The sequence below is a fragment of the Panicum hallii genome, chromosome 6 (genome assembly GCF_002211085.1).
Source record: "Panicum hallii strain FIL2 chromosome 6, PHallii_v3.1, whole genome shotgun sequence".
In the NCBI taxonomy this organism is placed as follows: Eukaryota; Viridiplantae; Streptophyta; class Magnoliopsida; order Poales; family Poaceae; genus Panicum; species Panicum hallii.
Genome location: NC_038047.1, coordinates 41,444,052 through 41,468,427, shown reverse-complemented (window position 1 = coordinate 41,468,427; position 24,376 = coordinate 41,444,052). Strand labels below are relative to the sequence as shown.

At 44.6% G+C, this 24,376-nt stretch overlaps 1 protein-coding gene and 2 pseudogenes across 1 annotated transcript; all 3 read left to right on the top strand.

The window, feature by feature from the left end:
• The first annotated feature begins 2,981 nt into the window (after nucleotides 1-2,981).
• On the top strand, nucleotides 2,982-9,296 carry LOC112898325 (annotated as a pseudogene).
• Nucleotides 9,297-10,395: 1,099 nt separating this feature from the next.
• Nucleotides 10,396-14,200, top strand: LOC112896394 (heat shock protein 81-1). The gene is made up of 3 exons (XM_025964349.1): nucleotides 10,396-10,624; nucleotides 11,390-11,812; nucleotides 12,432-14,200. The coding sequence occupies exons 1-3, from the start codon at nucleotides 10,499-10,501 to the stop codon at nucleotides 13,977-13,979; spliced, it is 2,097 nt and encodes a 698-aa protein (XP_025820134.1). The 5' UTR covers nucleotides 10,396-10,498; the 3' UTR covers nucleotides 13,980-14,200.
• Nucleotides 14,201-15,061: 861 nt separating this feature from the next.
• LOC112898324 lies at nucleotides 15,062-19,849 on the top strand (annotated as a pseudogene).
• Nucleotides 19,850-24,376: the final 4,527 nt, after the last annotated feature.

Below are 24,376 nucleotides of genomic sequence, written 5' to 3'. Positions count from 1 at the left end.
ATGAAAGCGGAGGCTTGTTCCGTCTTTCTTTGTCAGATGTTTGTAATAAAGTTGCATACAATGTTATTAACGTTGATGAAACAAATGTTTGGCATTCGAAGCTTTGTCACGTTAATTTTGGTTGTATGATGCGCTTAGCTAATTTGAGCTTAATTCCAAAGTTTACTTTTGTCAAAAATTCTAAGTGCCATGTATGTGTTGAATCAAAACAAACTCGTAGGCCTCATAAGACCGCGGAGGCAAGGAGCTTGGCACCCTTAGAATTAATTCATTCCGATTTGTGCGAAATGAATGGAGTGTTGACAAAAGGTGGTAAAAAATATTTCATGACTTTGATTGATGATTGTACTAGATTTTGTTACATCTATTTGTTGAAGTCAAAAGATGAAGCTTTACACTACTTTAAAATCTATAAAGCTGAAGTAGAAAACCAACTTGAGAGAAAGATCAAAAGAGTTAGGTCAGATCGTGGTGGCGAGTATTTCTCAAATTTATTTACTTTATTCTGTGAGGAACATGGTATTATTCATGAGAGGACGCCTCCCTATTCACCTCAGTCAAATGGGGTTGCCGAAAGAAAGAACCGCACTCTAACGGATTTGGTTAACGCCATGTTAGATACAGCGGGACTTTCCAAGGAATGGTGGGGTGAGGCTATATTGACTGCATGTCATGTCCTAAACCGTGTTCCTACAAAGAATAAAGAGATAACTCCATTCGAGGAATGGGAGAAGAAAAGGCCAACACTATCATACTTACGTACATGGGGTTGTTTGGCAAAAGTGAGTGTGCCAATAACCAAGAAACGTAAGCTTGGACCTAAAACTGTGGATTGTATCTTTCTAGGTTATGCTATTCACAGCGTTGGATATAGATTTTTAATAGTGAAATCTGGAGTACCTGACATGCATGTTGGTACTATAATGGAGTCCAGAGATGCTACATTTTTTGAAAACATTTTTCCCATGAGAGATGAAACAAGTTCATCTAGGCAAGAGTTCATCGAGGATGATAGCTCTGCTGAGCCGATAGAACACAATGAACATACACTTGTAGAAAATCTTGAGGAGGAGAACAATGATGCTCCGAGAAAGAGCAAGAGACAAAGGACTGTAAAGTCTTTTGGTGATGATTTCATTGTATACCTCATAGATGATACACCCAGAACCATTGAAGAGGCATATTCATCCCCTGATGCTGACTATTGGAAGGAAGCAGTAAGGAGTGAGATGGATTCTATTATGTCTAATGGAACCTGGGAGGTCGTTGAACGTCCTTATGGATGTAAACCGGTTGGATGCAAGTGGGTGTTCAAGAAAAAGCTTAGGCCAGATGGTACTATTGAAAAGTACAAGGCTAGGCTTGTGGCCAAGGGTTATACCCAAAAAAGAAGGAGAAGATTTCTTTGACACTTATTCACCAGTTGCCCGATTGACCACAATTCGAGTGTTACTTTCCCTGGCAGCCTCTTATGGTCTTCTCGTTCATCAGATGGACGTTAAGACGGCTTTCCTCAATGGAGAGTTAGAAGAGGAGATCTATATGGATCAGCCGGATGGGTTTGTATCAAAGGGTCAAGAAGGAATGGTTTGTAAGTTGTTAAAATCTTTATATGGTCTCAAGCAAGCGCCTAAGCAGTGGCATGAAAAGTTTGATAGAACTTTGACCTCTGCCGGCTTTGTTGTGAACGAAGCTGACAGATGTGTGTACTATCGCTATGGTGGGGCTGAAGGAGTGATTTTGTGCTTGTATGTGGATGACATACTAATCTTTGGCACTAGCCTTAATGTGATTAAGGAAGTCAAAGAGTTTTTATCTCAAAATTTTGAGATGAAGGATCTGGGAGAAGCTGATGTTATCCTTAATATAAAACTGGTAAAAGAGAGCAATTGTGGGGTGATTCTTACACAGTCTCACTATGTGGAGAAGGTGTTAAGTCGCTTTGGTTATAGCGACTATAAACCTATCTCAACACCATATGATGCCAGTTTAATTCTTAGAAAGAACAAAAGGATAATGAAAGATCAGCTGAGATATTCTCAGATCATTGGTTCATTAATGTATTTAGCAAGCGCTACAAGACCTGACATCTCGTTTGCTGTAAGCAAACTGAGCCGGTTTGTTTCAAACCCGGGAGATGATCATTGGAAGGCTCTTGAAAGAGTAATGCGCTATCTGAAGGGGACAATGAACTATGGAATTCACTACACCGGGTACCCAAGGGTACTAGAAGGGTATAGTGATTCAAATTGGATTTCTGATGCTGATGAGATAAAGGCCACAAGTGGATATGTGTTTACACTTGGTGGTGGAGCTGTTTCCTGGAAGTCTTGCAAGCAGACCATCTTAACGAGGTCAACTATGGAAGCAGAACTCACAGCATTAGATACCGCCACTGTTGAGGCTGAGTGGCTTCGTGAGCTCCTTATGGACTTGCCGATAGTTGAAAAACCATTACCGGCAATCCTAATGAACTGTGACAATCAAACGGTAATTGTCAAGGTGAACAGTTCAAAGGATAACATGAAGTCATCTAGACATGTGAAAAGGCGGTTGAAATCTGTCAGAAAATTGAGAAACTCCGGAGTTATAGCCCTGGACTATGTTCAGACGGCTAAAAATCTGGCAGATCAGTTTACAAAGGGTCTTTCACGAAATGTGATAGATAATGCATCTATGGAATTGGGCTTGAGACCCACGTGAGTCGTTCTTTAATGGAAACCTGTCCTATGTGATCGGAGATCCCGTGAATTAGGATGGTGAAACAAACTAAAGTCTGACTGTGAGAAGAGAACCTTTGTGAAAAGGGCTCATTCCGTGTATAAGGTGCATTTCTCTTCTAATCTGTATGGCAGGTTGGTCTATACCTTAATGTGTTCTAGGTGGTTTCTTTAAAACAAATGAGTTGTTTTCTTGAAACAAAGATGTTGTCCTACAGAACATCTGAAAGGAACACACCTATATGAGTTTGACTACTGGTCATGGTCTATGAGAACTGGGTATTCTCTAAAAACTCAAGAAGGGCCTGGAGTATGACTTATAAGCTCCAAACCGCGGGGATGCTCTTGCAGCCTAGTACCAGTGTAGGGCTCTGGTCAAACTTGTTTGCACAAAACTGGCAATTCAAGGCATAGTCCATTGCACAGTTGTGAATAAGTGTAGCCTTTGTCCTAGATGGAAGTTCAACTTAACAGTCTCTGTCGAATACTGGTATATCAATGAGGGAATGAGGGCATTTCTAGTGCGGCTTGAATTTCTTGGTGGGGATTGTTGGAATAATGGGCTTGGCCCACTCATTCTATTGCAATTAAAAGAATTTAAAGCCTACTATTAATGCTAGGGAATCAATGCTTAATTCCGTACCGGGAATTGAGGAGGATCTCAACCGACTTAAAAGGTGGACTTCGTGTACACCGCTTGAGAAGCCGGTAAGAGGAGGACGGTGAACCACACGCGCGCGCGCGCTCGCTCGCCTCGCCGAGCCGGGCCGTGGCCGTGGCCGTGGCCGAGGCGAGGCGAGGCGCGGCGCGGACGGCCGGGCGGGCGGGCGGCGGTGCGGTGCGGTGCGGTGCGGTGCGGTGCGGTGTGCTGAGATGAGAACGTTTTTGCAGTAAAGAGCATTAAAATAGAGTGTTAATGTCGATACTAATGACCAGACATTGAAGGCTCTTTACGACGTCCAGGTTCGTTGAACCTGAGGCACATTAACTGCCATTCGTGACGTCCAGGTTCGTTGAATCTGAGGCACATTAAGGCACATTAACTGCCGCTCATCAAAGCCATTCGTGACGTCCAGGTTCGTTGAACCTGAGGCATCTCGAGCCTATATAAGCCAGCACCCTCTCCTCCCATCCTCACTCATCTCAAGCTCTCATTCAGGTACTCCTCTTCAGGAGACCTCTCCCTTCTCCCTCAGCTGCTTTCTGCCTTCCCCATCGCTAGCACTGCGCGCACAGGTCTAGCGAGAGCAGGGCCTCCGGAACCTCTGCTCGCTGAAGGTCCTGCACGGGACGCGGGCAATTAGGTTTTTGGGGAGCGTCTTGACGCGACTGCTCGCTCCCTGAACGACTCCTTCATCTACGCTCGTGCGAACGACTACTTCGTCTACTTCCCGGAGTAACCGCTCGTGCGAACGACTACTTCGTCTACTTCCCGGCGTGACCGTTCGTGGGACTGCACTGCGAACATCTTCCTGCAACGACATAGTTCGGCTACTTCAAGCAAGGCCAGTCGAATAGCATGTCTATTCCAGCTGGTAACGGCGCAATCGGTGCCTCCGGCACTGGTCCCGCCTTGGGGTACTTACTAAACCTACTCTGGTTTAATTCTTTGTTCATGCTTATTAATGAGAATAACATGAACACGTGCACATATATTGTACACACCTTATCACTCATTTATATCATGAAATTGATATTAATATTTGGAATTAAAATATACCGAAAATTGCCTAGATTTCTAACATATGCTTCAGTTTACTTCTCAATATTTCTTTTATTAAAAAGTTCACACTTAATGTTTTGCTTGACTGCATCCTATACCCAGTCTGGTTTCAGTTTAGCACCAGTAAGTGTTTTGAAAGGTCATCATGTTAGCTGGATTCTCTATTATTGGTAGCTCAATTTATCATGTGTATGTACTTGCAGAAACCATTCTTTTCAAATTTTGGCGCTATTGTTACTTTTGCAATCATGGGAACTTTCATGGCCTCCATTATCACAGGTCTTCTAGTGTAAGAACTAAGAACAAAGATCTTTTTCCCCACATCATATTGTATCAAATCCATTGTCCAGTAAACATCTAACACTGTGATTATCTTTATAGCTATCTTAATGGGTTAATACATCTTGTGTATAAACTTCCATTGGTCGAATGTATGATGTTTGGTGCCCTTGTGTCAGCAACCGATCCTGTAACTGTATTGTCCATATTTCAGGTCTTTCTCATCATTCTGAAAAGTACCATATTAAGTTTACTTGTATTCTGAAACTGACATGCAGCAGTTACATAGTTTTTCATCTGAATGCAGGAACTTGGCACTAATGTGAACCTCTTTGCATTGGTTTTTGGTGAATCTGTGGTAAATGATGCTGTAATTTTTCTCATTAACTTAAAAGCTCTGTTTATAGCGGCAGATATCATAAGCAGTCACTCTTAATGTGCAATCGTGCAGAAATTTTCGATTTAGTTACTTTATCATAATGAAAGGTTTCTGAAAAGAAATCTAGATATACCTTATACGTATTTATTCGATGCTAAGAGTAATAAAAATGGGAACCCCAACCAATACTAAGTTAAAATGAAAGGAAATAGAAATGCCACAATTCAAAAAAAAATCCTAATTGTTCTAGTATTCCCGTGTAAGATTCAAAAAAAAATCTTGTGGTAGGGCTGGTTTTGTTACTTGGTCTGGTACTGTGTGTCCTTTCTTATTTATCAATCTCCAGGAATTGCGCCTCTACTAAAGCCCTGTTATTGGATTCATGAGACTTACGAGCATCCTGAATGAATTGACTTACCACAACTGGTGTATCTAGTATTCCCGTGTAAGATTTATTACCAATACTGGAGGGCTTATCTGATCCCGCATGTGTTCTAAGCACCTTCTTGTAGTTAGCATCAAATCGAGTTATCCTTGAATCTATTTGGCGAGAAACCAACTCAAACTATCCCATTCCTGCCTACTGTGAATGTCTATACTTAGCGATCCCGCGAGAGAACAGACTATTCGTCTTCTACTACCAAGTAGCTGTGCACGCATTGAAAATTCCCTCCCTCACTTTATATTCGATTTTCATTTACCCAACATATTGGCATGTCATTTTCTACTTGACTTTTTATTTACTTCTATTTTTGCAGGTCTTGGTGTCGGGTTTATTTCTGCTATCATATCCTTTACCCTCTGCAATGTTGGTAGAGCTATGATGCCTTATTCCAACTGAAAGGTGTAATTTATATGTTACTGCGTGAACCAAATCGGATGCAGCTACATGGTTATATAGGGTGCATTTCTCCTGTATCCCATTTCACATGACCCGTTTGTTTTTTCTCATATAATTAATCAATCGTTTTATTTTGTAATTCTGTAGTTATTTTTTTGTTTATTCTTGTGGATGCTTCTTTGTGCGTCCATGTATCCATGATAAACGTGAAGGCAATATATTTTCAGTAGGACATCCAATCCAGATTTGCATTATCATATCTGGACTGAAGAAACATGGTCCTTTTGCATATATTGAATAAAAGTACTAGTTGGATTCTATTGAACCTTGCCCGTACTCTGTTTGTCCATACTGACAAGTGACAACAATTTGCTATTTCTTAATTCTTTTAAACCTCTTAAAGTATGCAGGATTGGATGTTGAGAAGTAAGTTATATCCTAATCTTCGCTCTCCTCTAAAAACAAGAGTTTATCAGGAGATAACAAGCAACTGATTTATGATATTATATTTTTCAGCCTTCATAATCTGGAGAGCTGCTTGTTTGTACTATTCCCATACTTCTCGTAAGGGCATATTACTTGAATCATTATCTATTTCCCTTTGAGGCATGCAGGATCAATTGCCTATTTGTTTCCAGGTACATGCTACCTGAAGGCTTTGGTCTATCTGGCATAGTCTCAATACTTTTTACTGGAATTGTGGGTACAACTTCATTGAGGCATTCATGGTGTCATCGATTCATTTTCACCATTTTATCAGAAGATGTTTGCAAGATAATGGAAATTTCATTTCAGGTGATGAAGAGATACACATTTTCAAACTTGTCAGAAGATTCCCAGCGATTTACAGCTGCTTTTTTCCATCTGCTATCATCATTAGCAGAAACTTTTGTGTAAGTTAAAACTTGAGTGTATTTTTTTTCTCTTTCTTCTTCAATGAAATGATATTCAGCTCTCCTGCGTATTTGAGTGAATGTGTTTTTGTTTTGGTAAATGTTGACATTAACCTGTCTAAGCATTACATGGGATTTGGTATTGCAATGGAGCATCAAAGCTGGTCCCACACTGGGTTCATATTTTTCTCAGTTGTATCCTTCATTTTTTGCTGGTGCTGCTTTGTACTGCGCATAAAGTTTCAAAAACAAAGATACCTTGTAATTTACATGAATCCTTCCTATGTGATATGGTATTGCTTTTCCCTTAGCATTTGATGTGGTTGATTGATGAAGATCCTCATATTAGTTGTGAGGCATGTTTTCAATGAGCCTCGTTCAGTTCATATTGACTGAGACCCATAGTGTCCGGACTCTAGAGGTCCTTCACTTCATTAAAAATAATTGATAAGCTAGGACAGGAATAGAAACCTAGCAATTCAAACAAGGCCTAAGATACCAGTGACTCCCTCCAACAGCACCACTGCCATAAAAAAGAAAAGGAAAAGGAAAAGGAAAGATTTAACGGCACCCAGTGGACTTTGAAGTAAAATCAGAATGGTCTATATAACTTAGGATAAGATAGATTTATGAGCTTAAAAGCTGCTTGATAACCTCTATGAGGAGATGTGTTTTTTAACATTCGTATTGTTTACTTGAATTATTCTGCAAGCTTTCTCATGTTCATTTTTTTGAAGGGCTGCAACTGTTTTCTTATGTGCTTACTTGCCAAATTTTGTACGGCCACCCCACCCAAAAATATCCAAGCAACAGCAACTAGCACTTTGGTATAGTGGTAAGCAGGCTGACAAGCTTGCTCACTAATAAGTACAATATTCCTGATGTTATTTAATAAGTGTCGGTGCTTTTGCATGTTCAGGGCTTAGAGGGGCGATGGCTTTTGCACTTGTTCTTCAGTCAGTTGTCAGTTCATGATCTTCCTGAGGGCCATGGCCAGACAATTTTGACTGCTACCATATTTATAGTTGTTCTATCAGTAAGATACCAAACCACACAAAAATATATATCGTAGAAGTACTTTTGAGGTTTACATACTAGTGAAAACTCAATGTAGGAACTAGGAAAATATGCTGGCTCTACTGATGGTGCTGCTACTGTAAACCCTTCAAAATAACCTTCCTGTGTTGATTCAGGTACTTCTGATTGGAGGCTCAACAAGCACAATGCTTGAAGCTCTACATGTCATAGGGAATAGTAATAATGATCATCATCGGCCATTCGAGGTAATTGCTTTATAACAAGTAGGATATATGCTGCTGTATTTCTGCATATTGTGCAAATGTGCAATGAGCTAATTAGCTTGTCCTAAACGTCATATATTTAAAAATGGAGCAAGTAGTAATATATCTTTTACCAACACCCTCCTCGCTTCAGTAATTTCTATATTATGATGATTGATGACATAATTAGGTCTCTCTTCATTTTTTTTGTAAATGTCATCCGTATACTGTTGTTGGTTTGGGGCTGTATAGTGTGGTATTCATGAGTGACTAACTTCCCTACTTAAGAAGTTATTTATTTATTGTTGCATAAAGGTTATATAAACTGATGAGATGAGGTGGTTCCGAACAGGTATTCATGAGTGACTAACTTTCCTACTTAAAAAGTTATTTATTTATTGTTGCATAAAGGTTATATAAACTGATGAGATGAGGTGGTTCCGAACATTTGGGCCAGGCTGTTTGCACTATGTTTGAGGCACATAGTTTAGCTTATAAACATAACTGGTGATGATCTCCGAGTTGTTGACTGCAGGATCAGGACAGTTCTGATTGCAACAATGTTGGTAACATTGAACTACATGGCAAGTTGGGCAGTACCACTGCAAGGAGATTCAAGCTGAAACTCAGAGAGATCCAAAGAAGGTACAGTTGAATTTGTTATCAGAATAGAATCATTTTCGTTCCTGGGCACAAGATTGAATGCACACACTGCTAGTTGATCGTTTCAATATCGACACTACCGTTTTAACTACATATTCAGCCAAGTCTCTTCTATGCTTTTGATCACCCTTTTTTCCCTTAACATGTTCTTGCAGCAGTCCCTCCTTCACCACGTTGGACAGAAACTACCTTGCTCCGTTTTTTACTTCACCAAATCCAAAGCAGATGAGGCCCCACGGGTACCCGGGGACTCGCAAGACTTGGAGAACCATGTATAAATTGGCTGGACATATGAAGTGATAATTTTCAGTTCAAAGGAAATGCTTAGCAGTTTCACTGTATCAACCACCTTAGGAAGCACCAGTACACCAGCTAGAAAAACAGTGAGGAAACTAAAGCTACAGCACCTTAGTTTTACATAGATTAGATTAGATCCTCATGTAAGCAATAGGCGTGTTACCGTTTACCAGTTTACCAATTACAGTTGTCTTCAGTAATACCAACATCATGTTACGATTTATAAGTTTTCAAGCCTTGGAACACGTACCTATCTCAGTTCCCGTTGGGCGTTGGCTGTTCAGCCTGGTCCCCCAGGTGCAGGGACCAAGGTACTGATTCCGTTCGCGTTGCGAAGCAAAGGATCATTCTTTCGCTTCCCCTTTTTTCTGTCAGCATCCAGCTAAATACGCTGATAAGCAAGGAGTAGTTTGTTGCGAAATGAGTTTTACCCTATCTGTATCTTCTTTTATCTTTTTTTTTAATTTTTCCTAGGATATCTCATGTCTGTGTGTATTCTGAAAAACTGCTGACTTGCTGAGGGCTAAAAAGGTTGCATGCCAAAATTGGTTTATAACCGAATGTTTAACGAAAGTTCTGCGGTGATCTAAAGTGTGTTTGTCTGAAGCCTGAACATATCACTCGCCGTTCTGTGTGTCTTCATGGTCACTGTGAATTAAGACGGCTGGAAGGCAAGGCAGAGGACAATTGGACGGCAGTTTCTTGGTCTCAAGCCAGATCTACGCTTCATTCCAGAAGCTTCCCTGCAAGTTGCATGGCGCGGAGACACGGTCTACTCCTCTCTACCGCCGCGATAGGGAGGAAGAATTCCACGGATTTTGGAAAGGGTCCCTTTTGGAAATTGTCACGATCACGACAAGCCATATGTTTAGAACTCCCCTTTGAAACGCGTAGTTTTCGAAAAGGGGTTTTTGTAGAAAACAGTAGATTCGTGCAAGCCTTGTACTGGACGCTTCTTTCAATCTTTTTTTCTCCACAGACGCAAAATGCGTACGACAGTTACAGCAACCCAGCAAGCAATGCACGAGCTCGCTCGCTCGTAGATGGACCCGCAACTGCCCGTTAATCGTAAGGTAATCATGCTCCAAACCCCCTCGATCCAGAACCTTCCAAGTCCGGAAGGACAAAGACACAACGCCCACCGACTCGTGGGCCCGGGGACTCCATCCCCGGCACGGCCGGGCCCGGGAGACTTCGGGCCCAACGGCAAGTCAGTCAACCCGCTCCGCCCGCGCCCAGCACCCCTTCCCGTCCCTGGTAGAACATTCCAGAACCCCTCCTTCTCCCCTCTCCCAATAAAGTCCCCCCCCACCCCACTGGCCTCCCCATCTCATCCCACGCTCCCTCGGTTCCTACAAACCCTCCTAGCCTCCTCCCTCGCGCCGCCGCCTCTTCTCTCCTCGCGTTCGGGAAGGGCCTCGCCATGGCCTCGGAGACGGAGACTTTCGCCTTCCAGGCGGAGATCAACCAGCTGCTGTCCCTCATCATCAACACCTTCTACTCCAACAAGGAGATCTTCCTCAGGGAGCTCATCTCCAACTCCTCCGATGTGAGCCACCCCCCCCCCCCCCCCCCCCCCCCGCGCCGACCCGCTTGCGTTCTTCTGGTTGCGAGTCTAGATCTGTGCGATAATCCCACGCGTCGTCGTTTGATAGGGTTCCGCATCGTGCTTTGAATCTGGTGATGGGTTATGTGGTAGGGTTTTGCGCTAGTTCGCTGTTGACTATTCAGCTCAAATCCGCGGCGTTCAATCTGTACTTCTGAAGTAGTAAATATAGCTCAAAAATTTTGTTGGATCTCGGTTGTGTATTCGGAAACTGAAAACTTGTTGGGTTTATTTTCTGAACGATCTGATACCCCAGTGAGAGCTGTGAAAGCATGATTGGTCTTGATAACTTATATAGTCCTTGCTAGATTAGAATGGCTGGTTTACGTAGGGAACGTAGAAATCTTCGTAGTACATGCTTCAACGGCTACATGGTTAAATTGATAGTGTGTTGATGCAGTTATTCGTGTTTATTGCAGTGCTAATTTAGAGTATACATACAAATGGATGCGTGATTGGGCTTGATAAACTTTATGTAGTCTTTGCTGGATTAGAAGGGTTAGTCCGTGCTGGGAAGATAGAAGGCTTTGTAGTTAATTGTGTTTTGTGCGGTGCTAACCTGAATAGTCGGTTACCCTACTTTCACAGAATAACCTCCTGATATTAGATAAAGCTGTGCATGTTTCATTTAATTAGTTTTCTGCCCTTGATATTGTACTGTGATGCTTGGATCCAACTCCTGAACAAATTTTGTGTGGGTTTGGACAGGCCTTGGACAAGATCAGGTTCGAGAGCTTGACAGACAAGAGCAAGCTGGATGCCCAGCCAGAGCTGTTCATCCACATTGTTCCTGACAAGGCCTCCAACACTCTGACAATCATTGACAGTGGTATTGGTATGACCAAGTCAGATCTCGTGAACAACCTCGGTACCATTGCACGATCAGGCACAAAGGAGTTCATGGAGGCTCTGGCTGCTGGTGCTGATGTTTCTATGATTGGTCAGTTTGGTGTTGGTTTCTACTCTGCCTACCTTGTTGCTGAGAGAGTTGTTGTGACCACCAAGCACAACGATGATGAGCAGTACGTGTGGGAGTCTCAGGCCGGTGGCTCCTTCACTGTCACGCGTGATACCTCTGGGGAGCCCCTTGGCAGGGGTACCAAGATGACCCTCTACCTCAAGGATGATCAGGTATATAAAAAATTTCCAGAATTATTGTGTTCAGTGTGTGTTACTACTGCAATGATGCCATGGCCAGTTATTTGCTGTTTAACTTATAGGATTATTTAGATAGTTCTGATGCGTTTAGGCTATTAGCTTTGTTGAAATCACATGTCTATTATGTTAATAATTGGTTTCAAGTTTTGTGCTGTTTTGTAACTTGTGGTGATGTTCTGTTGGTTTATGGCTAAATTGATAGCATATATGACATCAATGTGGGGTGTTTGACTTATTGGAAATGTGGATGGTTTGGGAATGATTAGGAACTTGATTATTAGGCCAGGCTTGATTCACTCTAGGAATATTTGGAACAAGTTTTGGCTTTTGATATATTGCTGTTAACTTGGGCCTTTCATTATGACTTTTTAATCATAGCCATGCTTCTTATTCTGGAATGACTGAAGTAACCTCGTAACGAAAATAAAATTCTGGTGTGCACGCAGTCCTGGTACTATGTTAAGTACTGAGATAAACATAGCTGTACTGCTGTTGTACTAAACATTTAAAAGTTCGTTAATGTACGTTTAGAATACCTGAAAGTAACTGTAATTCCATTATTCTGCTCATAATTTGCTCTTATTTTGTGCAGTTGGAGTACCTTGAGGAGCGTCGCCTCAAGGATCTGATCAAGAAGCATTCTGAGTTCATCAGCTACCCAATCTCCCTGTGGACAGAGAAGACCACCGAGAAGGAAATTTCTGATGATGAGGATGAAGAAGATAAGAAGGATGAGGAGGGCAAGGTTGAGGATGTTGATGAGGAGAAGGAAGAAAAGGAGAAGAAGAAAAAGAAGATCAAGGAGGTTTCTCACGAGTGGCAATTGGTCAACAAGCAGAAGCCTATTTGGATGAGGAAGCCTGAGGAGATTACCAAGGAAGAGTATGCTGCTTTCTACAAGAGCCTGACCAACGACTGGGAGGAGCATCTAGCTGTGAAGCACTTCTCTGTTGAGGGCCAGCTTGAGTTCAAGGCTGTCCTCTTTGTACCCAAGAGGGCCCCCTTTGACCTCTTTGACACGAGGAAGAAGCAGAACAACATCAAGCTCTATGTGCGCCGTGTCTTCATCATGGACAACTGTGAGGAGCTGATTCCTGAGTGGCTGAGCTTTGTCAAGGGCATTGTTGACTCCGAGGACCTTCCCCTGAACATCTCCCGAGAGACCCTCCAGCAGAACAAGATCCTCAAGGTCATCCGCAAGAACCTGGTCAAGAAGTGCGTTGAGCTCTTCTTCGAGATCGCCGAGAACAAGGAGGATTACAACAAGTTCTACGAGGCCTTCTCCAAGAACCTCAAGCTTGGCATCCACGAGGACTCCCAGAACAGGAACAAGATTGCTGAGCTCCTGAGGTACCACTCCACCAAGAGTGGCGATGAGCTGACGAGCCTCAAGGACTACGTGACCAGGATGAAGGAGGGCCAGAGCGACATCTACTACATCACTGGCGAGAGCAAGAAGGCTGTGGAGAACTCCCCCTTCCTTGAGAAGCTGAAGAAGAGGGGCTATGAAGTCCTGTACATGGTGGATGCCATTGATGAGTATGCAGTTGGCCAGCTGAAGGAGTTTGAGGGCAAGAAGCTTGTATCTGCCACCAAGGAGGGCCTGAAGCTTGATGAGAGCGAGGATGAGAAGAAGAGGAAAGAGGAGCTCAAGGAGAAGTTCGAGGGCCTCTGCAAGGTGATCAAGGAGGTGCTGGGCGACAAGGTTGAGAAGGTGGTTGTTTCTGACCGTGTGGTGGACTCCCCCTGCTGTCTCGTCACTGGCGAGTACGGTTGGACTGCTAACATGGAGAGGATCATGAAGGCCCAGGCGCTGAGGGACTCCAGCATGGCTGGATACATGTCCTCCAAGAAGACCATGGAGATCAACCCTGAGAATGCCATCATGGAGGAACTCCGCAAGCGTGCGGAGGCTGACAAGAATGACAAGTCTGTCAAGGACCTTGTCATGCTGCTGTTTGAGACCGCGCTCCTCACCTCCGGCTTCAGCCTTGATGACCCCAACACCTTCGGTAGCCGCATCCACCGCATGCTCAAGCTGGGCCTGAGCATCGATGAGGATGAGGCTCCGGAGGCTGACGCAGACATGCCCCCGCTGGAGGATGACGCTGGCGAGAGCAAGATGGAGGAGGTCGACTAAGCGCTGCGCGGTGTTTTTTCCCGTTTGAGTTGAGTTAGCTTAGCTATTCGGGTTGCCAGTCTCTGAACCTCGAGTTGTCAGTTTATTTTGTGTGGTGTTAACTTCTCCTAGCCTGCAATGCATGTGGCTAGATGCTGTGGTGCCGTCGATTATCGAACTGCTTACGTTAATCGTCTGTGGTATAATAGTATTACTATCGTGCTGTCTTCCAATTTCTCCAAGTTCTGCCTGTTTTTATAGGATCTCAGCTTATTAGCTTGTTTTGCGGCATGTATCTGTGACTTTGCTGGCCGGCAGGTTAATAAAAATTGCAAGAGATGGACAACTTCTGTTCTTTCTGCTGTTGTGGACCCAGCCTCTGCAGTGTTACCCAGACAGTGGCTTGGAATTGTGTTGGTTGTGATCCAGACAGTGGTTTGGACTTGTGATTTACTGTATGTGGAGGCATCTGATCGCATAGAAATGTTCTTGGCCAACATACCTTGGTTGTGACAAAACTATGCTAATGGGGAAAATAAGCACGGTAGAAACATTGAAGCTAGTAAGAAGTTAGCAATTCAGCCCGGGGCTTGACTTGTTTCTAGCTCCGGCCCTGCCCATGTTAGTGGGAGTTATACGCATACAGGGTGCTGCACAATGCATTCACAGCAAACAGCCCAGGATCACTCAATTTATCACGCTGTCACTTTGTGTTAACATTCTATCATGAACATTTACAGATAGACATGTTCCTCTTGAGTTATGAGGTTAATATTGTAATTTTGCAATGGGTACAAGGTTATCGTAAAAATACCAGAAGATCTTTGATGTGGTTGGATCGATAAATTCGCATCCTAACGGTTCCAAGGTACCCGGGGTCCGATCCGCTTCCCGCTGGCATCCCGACTAGCCTAAATAAAGCACCTGCAACGAACGTCCATCTTCGTGCGCCGCGGCTTCGTCCAAGCCACTCAGGCCCATGATCCCGACCGACCGTCCGGTCGAGAAAAGCATGGCTCGTGTTCCCGTCCTAGAAGGCGCTCGGGGACTGGGTCCGTACCACGGCTTTAAGTGTGGTCTCCCGATTGGACTTTATCGTACACATGTCGTCGTCCCCGACCGACGAGGTCGGGGGCAGCCAGACCCTGTGTGCACTAGTGGTCCCCGAGAGCAGGTGCTAAGGATAAGTGCGGACACTAGTGTCAACTTATCGTACGGGACCAACCACTCCCTCCACGGGGGTATAGTGCCTCTTACTGCCACTACAGGGGGATACTATTCCAGTTGCCCGTCCTCGCGAAGGGACAGGACGCAACGTCATCACGACGCGGAGGACACACCCCCATCATGATGGAATGACGGGGCATAACGCTGAGGACGGAGCGTGACCACCATACCGTACCTACCAGCGCACGCCTAACTTTCCGACTGGCGAAGCACGACGCACAGGGACAAAATAAGACGGCCACTCCACGATGCAGGACTTGTGCAGTGGCCGTCCAAAGACCCTGACTGACAGAGTTGGCGGTCCCGACTGATGGAGCTGACGACCCCGACCGAGGGGGCAAAGAAGCCATCTCCCCCTTTCTCTCAATATACTAGTCCCCCAGTAAGGAGTATCCCCCTTGGAGTATAAAAGGGAGGGTCAGCCGCCTAAGAAAGGGGACCAAACCAGACCGAAATCCAAGAGGTTTATCCTCCACTCGAAAACTTGTAACTCCGCAACGCTAATGAGCACCTGGGCTCAAGCAATACATCCAACCTATCCCCGACTGGACGTAGGGCACGTTTGCCTGAACCAGTACAAATCTTGAGTCATTATATGCTAGGCCACCTCCGATCACGACGCGCGATACATACTTCAAGTAGGTTTAGCTGCCGGCCATTTCCGGAACTGACACATCCATACTCTAAAAACGAATTTGGAACATAATTTGGTCATTCTTTTTTCTAAGTACTCTGTAATATGATTGCCAGTGTGGTCAGGAGTCTAGGATCACTCAGTTTTGATAAGTTTTGGCATCACTGTGAAATTATAGCCAATTGTAAAGTTTCTTGTTCTTATGTGAAAAATGACTTGCGCATATGTTACACTAATTTGTAGGTGCACAGGTTTTTTGTAAAATTGATTGAGGGCATTGATACAAATCATACTGCTTTCTAATGTAGGCCAATGCTTTTCTACACCATTGGAATATTGGAATTAGCATTGAATCTTTGTAGCCAGTACTTTTTTTTTGCATTTGGATACTGCGCCTTGAATACGAGAATTGAACAAAAAAACTATCGTGATAGTAGGATCAAATAATCCTTGTACAAAAACAATATCATGTAGTAGCCCTGGGAAGAATTTGGTGCAAGGAACAGTAACCTTCCTAGGTCAACTTAGGTGTGTTTCATTTATATTGGTTTTATACCTGAACAGATTTATCTCGTATTATTCTAGTATTTTTCACATAGTTATTAGTCTTCAGACTGATTTCTTGTTATTTACCATTTTGGAACTGAAAATATTACTGGTTTTTAATTCTTGCAAGCTATTTATACACTAGTTTGGTTCCTGTTTCTGAACGCACTATCTTTTTGTGGTACTAAAGAAACTTCTGTAAATATGTACAGATTGTTGATAAGCTACAGTGGTATATTCAAAGTGGTGACACGGTAAATATCTGCTCTTATTTTATCATGTAAATTTGGCTGGCCCTTGTTTGGTTATGGTATAAGATTGGCCTCTGTTGAATGTGTGCTCAAAACGAACCGTGAGCTGCTCAAGCCGTACAATACACATTGGAGCAGTCGAACTCATAGTTGTCAGAGCAGAAATCGGCTGTTGCAGACGGACCGAACCGTGACCAATTAAATATAGCAAATAGAGCATGGCTGCTACATCAACCGGCTCACATAGAATAAAATATGTCCCCTGCTCATCCCGGAGAGGCGGGATGCATGGAATCAGCAAATTTTATTACTGGGCGCGGGTCCCACAACTCGATGCCTACGCTAGAGGTAGCGAACCATACTATTGTTCGGCTGCCGTGGATTGCACGAGCCGAACAAGGACTGGAGCTGCCCTGAGGATCACCAAGGAGTTCAGTCCCTTCCTTACTGCCTTAGGCACCTGCGAGCAGCCCATCTCCACCAGTCCTTGAACTCGTCAAAATCCTTGAACTCATCTTTTAGTTCATCTTCTTGATAATGATTCTGATGCTCAAGGAGAGAGACTTGCTGATTTCTATCCCTGTGCTCATTTCATACGGCTTTCAAAATTTTTTGTTCAGCAGAAATGATCACAATAGATGATAAACAAAAGCCATTTTTCATGAACCTTACAGTGCCGTCTATTCTTATTCTTTACAGGTTGTCGACTTTTGCTGTGGTTCAAACGATTTTGGCTTGCTCTTGAAGGAAACGTTAGAAGCTTCTGGGAAAAATTGCTTCTACAAAAATTATGATCTCATTCAACCAAAGGTAGTATACCTGCTAAATTTTGCATTGGCTGGTTTTTGTTTGTTTGAGTGCATCTTTAATATTCAGCAAACAGTCAGTCAACCACCTACGCAGTTTAAGTTTGATTAAGGTACAGACTAGAGATGGCCTCAATTGGCACCTGATATCTTTTGCTGCTTCCTTTCAATTCTTGTTCTGTTAAAGTGATGTAGCACAGCTGACATGTAGAACATCATCTTCAATTTTCTAGAATGATTTCAGTTGAGAGACGAGACTGGATGACTGTTCAACCAGATGAATGGCCAACAGGATGCCGATTGGTACGATCACAATAACTCATGAATTGCTCTCATCCCATTGGAGACATAATGTCTCAGCTATTTATATTCGACACATGTTATTATCTACAGATCCTGGGGTTAAATCCTCCCTTTGGGTTTAAAGCCTCTCTTGCGAATCAGTTTATCAACAAAGCCCTCACTTTCAAGCCAAATCTCATCTTATAGTACTTACTGTTCCCAAGGAAACTGAAAGGTGTCCTCTCTCACTCTCTATCTGCATTTTTTTTACTGCAAATTGATATCTAACACTTTTCCATGCTTTATGTTGGATGGATTGGACAAAAAGTACCCACCATATGAGCTAATATGGCAGGACTCACAGCAGCTCGCGGGAAAGGTACTTCTGGAAGGTCTCCTTGAGATACATCTTATCTTCAGAATGTTGCTATATTGTTTACTGGCACTTTCTGTTGGGAAATTATGTAGTCATTCTATCTTCCCGGAACTCTGGATGCTGACAACAAGGTCATGGAACAATGGAATATATGTCACCTCCTCCACTTTCTCTATGGAGCCGTAGTGATTGGGCTAAGAGGCACTCAGAGATCGCCAAATCAGTGGGGCACCTCCCCAGCCAAAATTCATTCTCTGGTGATTGTCAAAGGGAGGTAGCTGATGGTCTATCTCTACCAACCCCAGGGCATGTGGAAATGGATGATGCCGAGGGTGCAGGAATCCCACCCTCTGTTTTGGATCAGTTATTATCGGACACATACCATGACCCAACAAGTGCTCCAGGGGACTACTGGAATGATACCAATGGTCGATCGCGGCAGCCTTGCAACTATGAAACCCCAGGAAGGAGTGATCCAATGTATGCTCATCATGCAGACATGGTTGCCGGACCTGATATGAGCATTTCATTATCGGAAACTGATTGTGAAAGAGAAGATCAAGCTTCATCAGTATCAGAGCATGGAGGCACCAACTCCCAAGCCTGTTATCCTGTTGGAAGTGCACCGGCAGAGGAACCAACTGCTGCTGATGATTATGCTGTTGGGAGTGCCCTGGAAGAGGAATCAACTGCTGTTGCTGCTGATTATGCTGTTGGCTGTGCACCGGAAGAGGAACCAACTGCTGCAGCTGATTGTAATGAGGTAACATCAGCTGCTGGCTCATACTATTTGCCAGAAGATTCATCACAGGCAAGCCGATATGCAGCTCGGGTTCAATACTGGAGGGTGGAAGACTCACCAGGCCTGGAGGAGGGAGAGCTGAGCGATGTACCACCGTTGGGCAGTCCTGCAGCTCGTGCACAGCATCAAAGGACGGAAGACACGCCACCTGCTGTGACACCCGAGCTGACTCCCAGCTAGTGCGGGCAGCCAGACGACTCGCGGATTGCAAACTCGCGTCCTGCAGCCAGGCATAATGCTAGAACTTTTCCACCAAGAAATTCCTTCCCGGGACTGCGCTTCCGGCCCTGGATGCACTGCCTCACGTCAGTTCCTATCCCAAGGCATGGGTCATCCGGCTGTCCATCAAGGGCCGTCAAATGGTTGGATCGAAGATGATGATTATTAGATTACAAAGGAAAAAAAAACGAGAAATTTTACGGTCGTTGAAAGGTCTAGATCCAAAGGTTAAAGTAAGAAGATCCTGTTAATAAAAATCTAAGACGTATGGAACCTATAATTTTATGGACCAGGAACCACTTAGAAAAAAATGATGCTAAGGGTATTTTTGGTAGCTCAATTTTGTGTTTCGGGCAAATCTATATCCCCAAATGCAGTCGTCGGCCATCTCAGCTCCCTTCGCTTCATCTTCCTCGCCGCCGCCGCCGCATGTCCCTTGATACCCGCACGCCAAGGCCCGCCCATTCTCGCTCGCCATGACGGTTCCATTTCTGCAAGCACAGTGTGGCGCATCTGGGCACCTCCCTCTAGCGCATCTCCCTTCTGCCAGCGCGTGTTCTTTCAGGAGGCTGCAGCGGTGAAGGCGGAGATGGCGGCCATCCGCGACGCGCGTGACCACCTCCACACTGCCAACGAGGAGGGCATGTCACAGCACCAGGCCGACACCCTCCGCACGCACCGCAGCCACGTCAACGGCGACATCGTCGCCTTGCTCCGCTGCGGCCGTGACATCCGCGCTGAGACGTGATGCTCTCCTGGGTGCTGCCGTGCTGGCACAGTTCCTTTGGTCCCAGCAGCACCAAGGCCTGCCCATCTCGGTCGTCGTGGAAGCTCTTCCTTGCTCCCGGCGCAGTAGCATCCGTCTCCATGGCTAGCTGACCAATTCAGCTCCTGGCGTCTAGACTCTAGAGTGCAGGATCATATGCGGCGCTGCATCGAAGCATCAAGAGCTACAAATTTCCACCGACGCCCTTCCTCCTATTTCTAGGTGGTTGAGCCCCCTTCCTGAACAGAATGAATACGCCTAATGTCGCTAGGTCTTCAGCGTCTGAACGATGCTTGGATCTTCAGTTACAGCTGGAAATTGAAATCATTATATAGTGCTACCTGGTTTGATGTCAATTGCTTAACAATTCAGTAAACGTAGGATACAGGGAATAGTTCTGGATTGTTTGGAGAGAGGACATGAGCATTAGCTTGGCCATGTGCCTTGTCTTCCTTTGTGAGAATGCCAAGTGATGTAGGGAATGCTTTGCTGGTGCATGTGCCTTGCAAGCATGATGAACTGGGCTGGTTGCTACACCTGGCAAGCTGATTTCGGAAAATAGTATAGCAAACTACACTTATGTAATCTTTCGATTGCAATCGGTTAGACCTCATCTGTTTTATCCTCTGTTTTATTTGCATGCAGAAAGATATTTGTGCAACTGAAATTGACAGGTTGAGATGGTATGCCACATTTATTATGGCGCAATGTCCAAATTTATTATGCTGGAGAAACCTGGCTGGATATAAGTAGGAGATCATTCATAATAATGCTAGCCATGGAGGCTAGCAGCCAATCTGGTGATTTGTAACTCTTGAGGTAGTGACATAGCCGTTGAGCACCTGAGACAACTTTTGTATAGAGTGGAAGTTCCGGCTTTGCATTGTTGAGATGTGATGTTGTTTCTCTCACGTTGCCATGACTGTAAATGTAATAGAAACAATAACTCATATGGCTGCTATGTGTCTTATGTTTGCCTTTCTTTAATGATGGTTATAATTGATCTGTTGGTTATCATTTATGTGGATCAGATTAGATTATTATGTCTGATGAATGTGTATATAATCTATCCCCAGATCATTTCAGTGGACGGCAAATTTCACTTGTGTACAGATTGTAGGAGATGGTGACCTGATAATTGGATGACCAATAACAATATCAAAGCTATAAAGACTTGCCAAATTGCTAGGTTCATATGCCTGATCACAATACCTCTCACACAGACATTACAACAGTATCACTTTATGAGTGGCTTAACTTTTCTAATTTAAAAAATATTTATTTATTTATTGATGTAAAAAGGTTATATAACCTGATGAGATGAGGTGGTCCTGAACATTTTGGGCCGCGCTGGTTGCACTATGTTTGAGGCACACAGTTTAGCTTATAAACATAATTGGTGATGATCTCTGAGTTGTTGACTGCGGGATCAGGACAGTTCTGATCGCAACAATGTTGGTAATATTGAACTACAAGGCGAGGTGGGCAGTACCACTGCAAGCAGATTCAAGCTGAAACTCAGAGAGATCCAATGAAGGTACAGTTAAATTTGTTACCAGAATAAAATCATTGTTGTTCCAGGGCAAATATTACCAAAGTTGTGGATACAGACTGCTAGTTGATGGTTTCGATATCGACACTACAGTTTTAACTACATTATTCAGACAAAATCTCTTCTAGGCTTTGGGTCACCCTCTTTTTTCCTCAATATTTTCTTGTAGCATTCCCTGCTTCACCACATTGAACAGAAACTACCTTGCTCCTTTTTTACTTCTCAGAATGGCACCTCGGTTCGGCTGCGCAATGCCAGGGTTTTCAGGGAGCAAGAGTCATCACCAACGCTTCGGTTGCGTATGATCAAGATAGAAGGAGACGATTGTGGATCACAGCAGGTGCTAGGCACCTCGGTTGTTTGTTTTATGAGTAATTTCCTTTCGTGTCCGGTTCGCTATGTTTTGCTCTCTTATATTGCGTAGCGACTTTGCGTGCGCGTAAAGCACCTTGTGTTCAAACTCTTTCTTCTCAATACAAAGATACGCAGCTCTTCTACGTATTCGAGAAAAAAAAACTTCTCAGGATAGCGATAGTGATGACGAGGATCAGGATCATAGTAAGTTCACTCATGATCCTTCATCCCGCAGTTTCTTGATAGCTTCATTACTTCTTGTGGACTAAGTGATTGACTGTGCACCTTCAAATCTTGAAGAACAGAAACAGGCGACCAGAGAGGGGGGAGTGAATGGGAGCCTTTAAAAAATTCTCTCCGATAGGAGAACAAGGTCTATATCCCGATTGCCACCCCGCACCATACCATCAGGATGACACTAGTCAACTAATGACAAGCTCACCCTAGGAACAGTTCAGTAAATCTTGACACAAACCGGAAGCGACGATTTACCAAAGCGCCGAAGCAAGGATTCACTTGACAACATGCAAAACTGGAAAAACTATTGGCCGACACAAGCCAGTTCCAATCAAACACGTGCAAGGGAGCAAGTCAGATAGCATGCACGATCATACTGAGTGTACAAGCAAAACATCAACTAGCTGTAGCAAGCAGTAACCAAAAGCTGCACTTGTGTCGAGATGCAAGAAGCTACATGAATTAAACCAGTGAGCATATTACTGCAGCACACCAACAAATTCTTGAAACAGTGGCCAAAGCAATTAATGAGCTAACTCAAAACAATATCCGAGACAAGATACAAGATCTTAAGCTAAATGATTAAACCAAAAGCCAATTGTTGCAGTATGCACTTGTGGAGGTAAGGTAGTGTTTGGATCCAAAGTGCAAAAGGGCAAAAAATTTACCATTTGAAATGGCAAAATTTTTGCTATTAGGGGTGTTTGGATCCAAATGGCAAATGTTTTGGCAAAAGCTCATTTAAACCTCTTTTCTCCTTTTTGCCATAGGGTGTTTGGGTCCAAATGGAAAAAAAAAGAGCAAATTTTTTGTTGTTTCCTTTTGCTATCTGTTTTTGCTGTTTCCTTTTTGCCATAGGGTGTTTGGGTCCAAATGGAAAAAAAAGCAAATTTTTTAGTATTTACCCTAAGCACAGCACAAACAACAGTGCACAAGAACAGCAGAAAATAGCTCACTGTGCTGTTGCTGGGCTGCCGGCCTCTGCACGCACGGTCTGCAAGCAGCTGCCTTGTGTGGGCCTTGAGCTGCGTGCCGCTGCTGGCACTGCTGCGCAGCCTGCCTCGTGCACGGGCCGCTTGCCTGGATGGGCCACGCGCCCCGCGAGCCGGCCTGCTGGCCGCTGCGTGCGCTGGCCGCGTGCGCCTGTGAGCCGCCACGCCCCGCGGGCTGCAAGGCAGGCCGGCAGCAGCCAGCCCCGCGCGGCGCCTGCCGAGCGCGCGTGCGCCTGGCGCGGCCGCTGGCCGCGTGCGCTGCTGCTGGCCGCCGCCCGGGCGCAGCGCCACGTGAGCCGCGCGCCCTCGCACGGGCTCTGCCCGCCGCGCGCTCGACTTGCAGCTTGCTCGCGTGCGCACCGCGGGCTGCTGGCCCGCCTGTGCGCCGTGGGTCGCGCACGTCGTCCACGCCCCAGCTGCTCGATCGATCTCCCTGGAAGAACACGAGCAGACAGAAACAGAAGGGAAGAGCACGAGAAATACCGAGACTTCAACCTAAATTACTCTTTCAAAGTTCAACGGATACAAATAAGATTCGAATCACAGATGCGCAACCGATAGGCCTAATAGATCCATGAAGAAGATTGTGAAAAGATTGAATATCCGCTGCGAATCGAAAGAAAAACCGAACGCCTCTTCCAAAAATGTGTTCTTCGGAAAAACCTGAAATCCGAGCCGAGTTAGCGATGGATTTGACGGGGACTCGAACCAAGATCGCTCACAAAGATACTAGCAACAAAACCCCTCAAGAAATCCGACCCAAATCGCTGCCAAATTCGACGAACAAGAAATCATGTGAAAATCACCCGAAAATGGAGAAAAAGGAAAACGCTCGGGATGCACGAGATTGATCTTTCCATTACTTCATGAGGTCCGATTACAAGCCACCTAATCAAAGCGATGGATGGCAAAAAACTCAACCAAAGAGCCACTCTTCTCCCTCTCTCAAACCCTAGCAAATCACTCTTACAAACAAAATCTCACACACAAAATAAGAGGACCTTCGTAAGTGAGATAATTTCTCCAAACCAGCCCACTCCCTATAAAGATATGCAGGCGCATATCAAAAGGCAAAACGTTCTTGCACACAAGGCACACAATTCAAATACCCGTTAGAGATAAAACCGTCCAACATTTTATCGGCACACCGGTGACACACGCCACCTTGGCAACTCTGCTTCGCCTGATGGCACCACGTGCCCTCCATCTCCGCCATTCGGCCGTACCGAACGCGCCCCCGCAGTCAAACCCTCTTGTACGCCCGCAAGACATGATTCACCCCAATTTTAAGGCCAAACTAGTCAAACCCTCGATGTCGATGCGTGTCCGACCTCCCACCAAATGCCATGACGCCTTCTAAGATCTTTCGCTCCC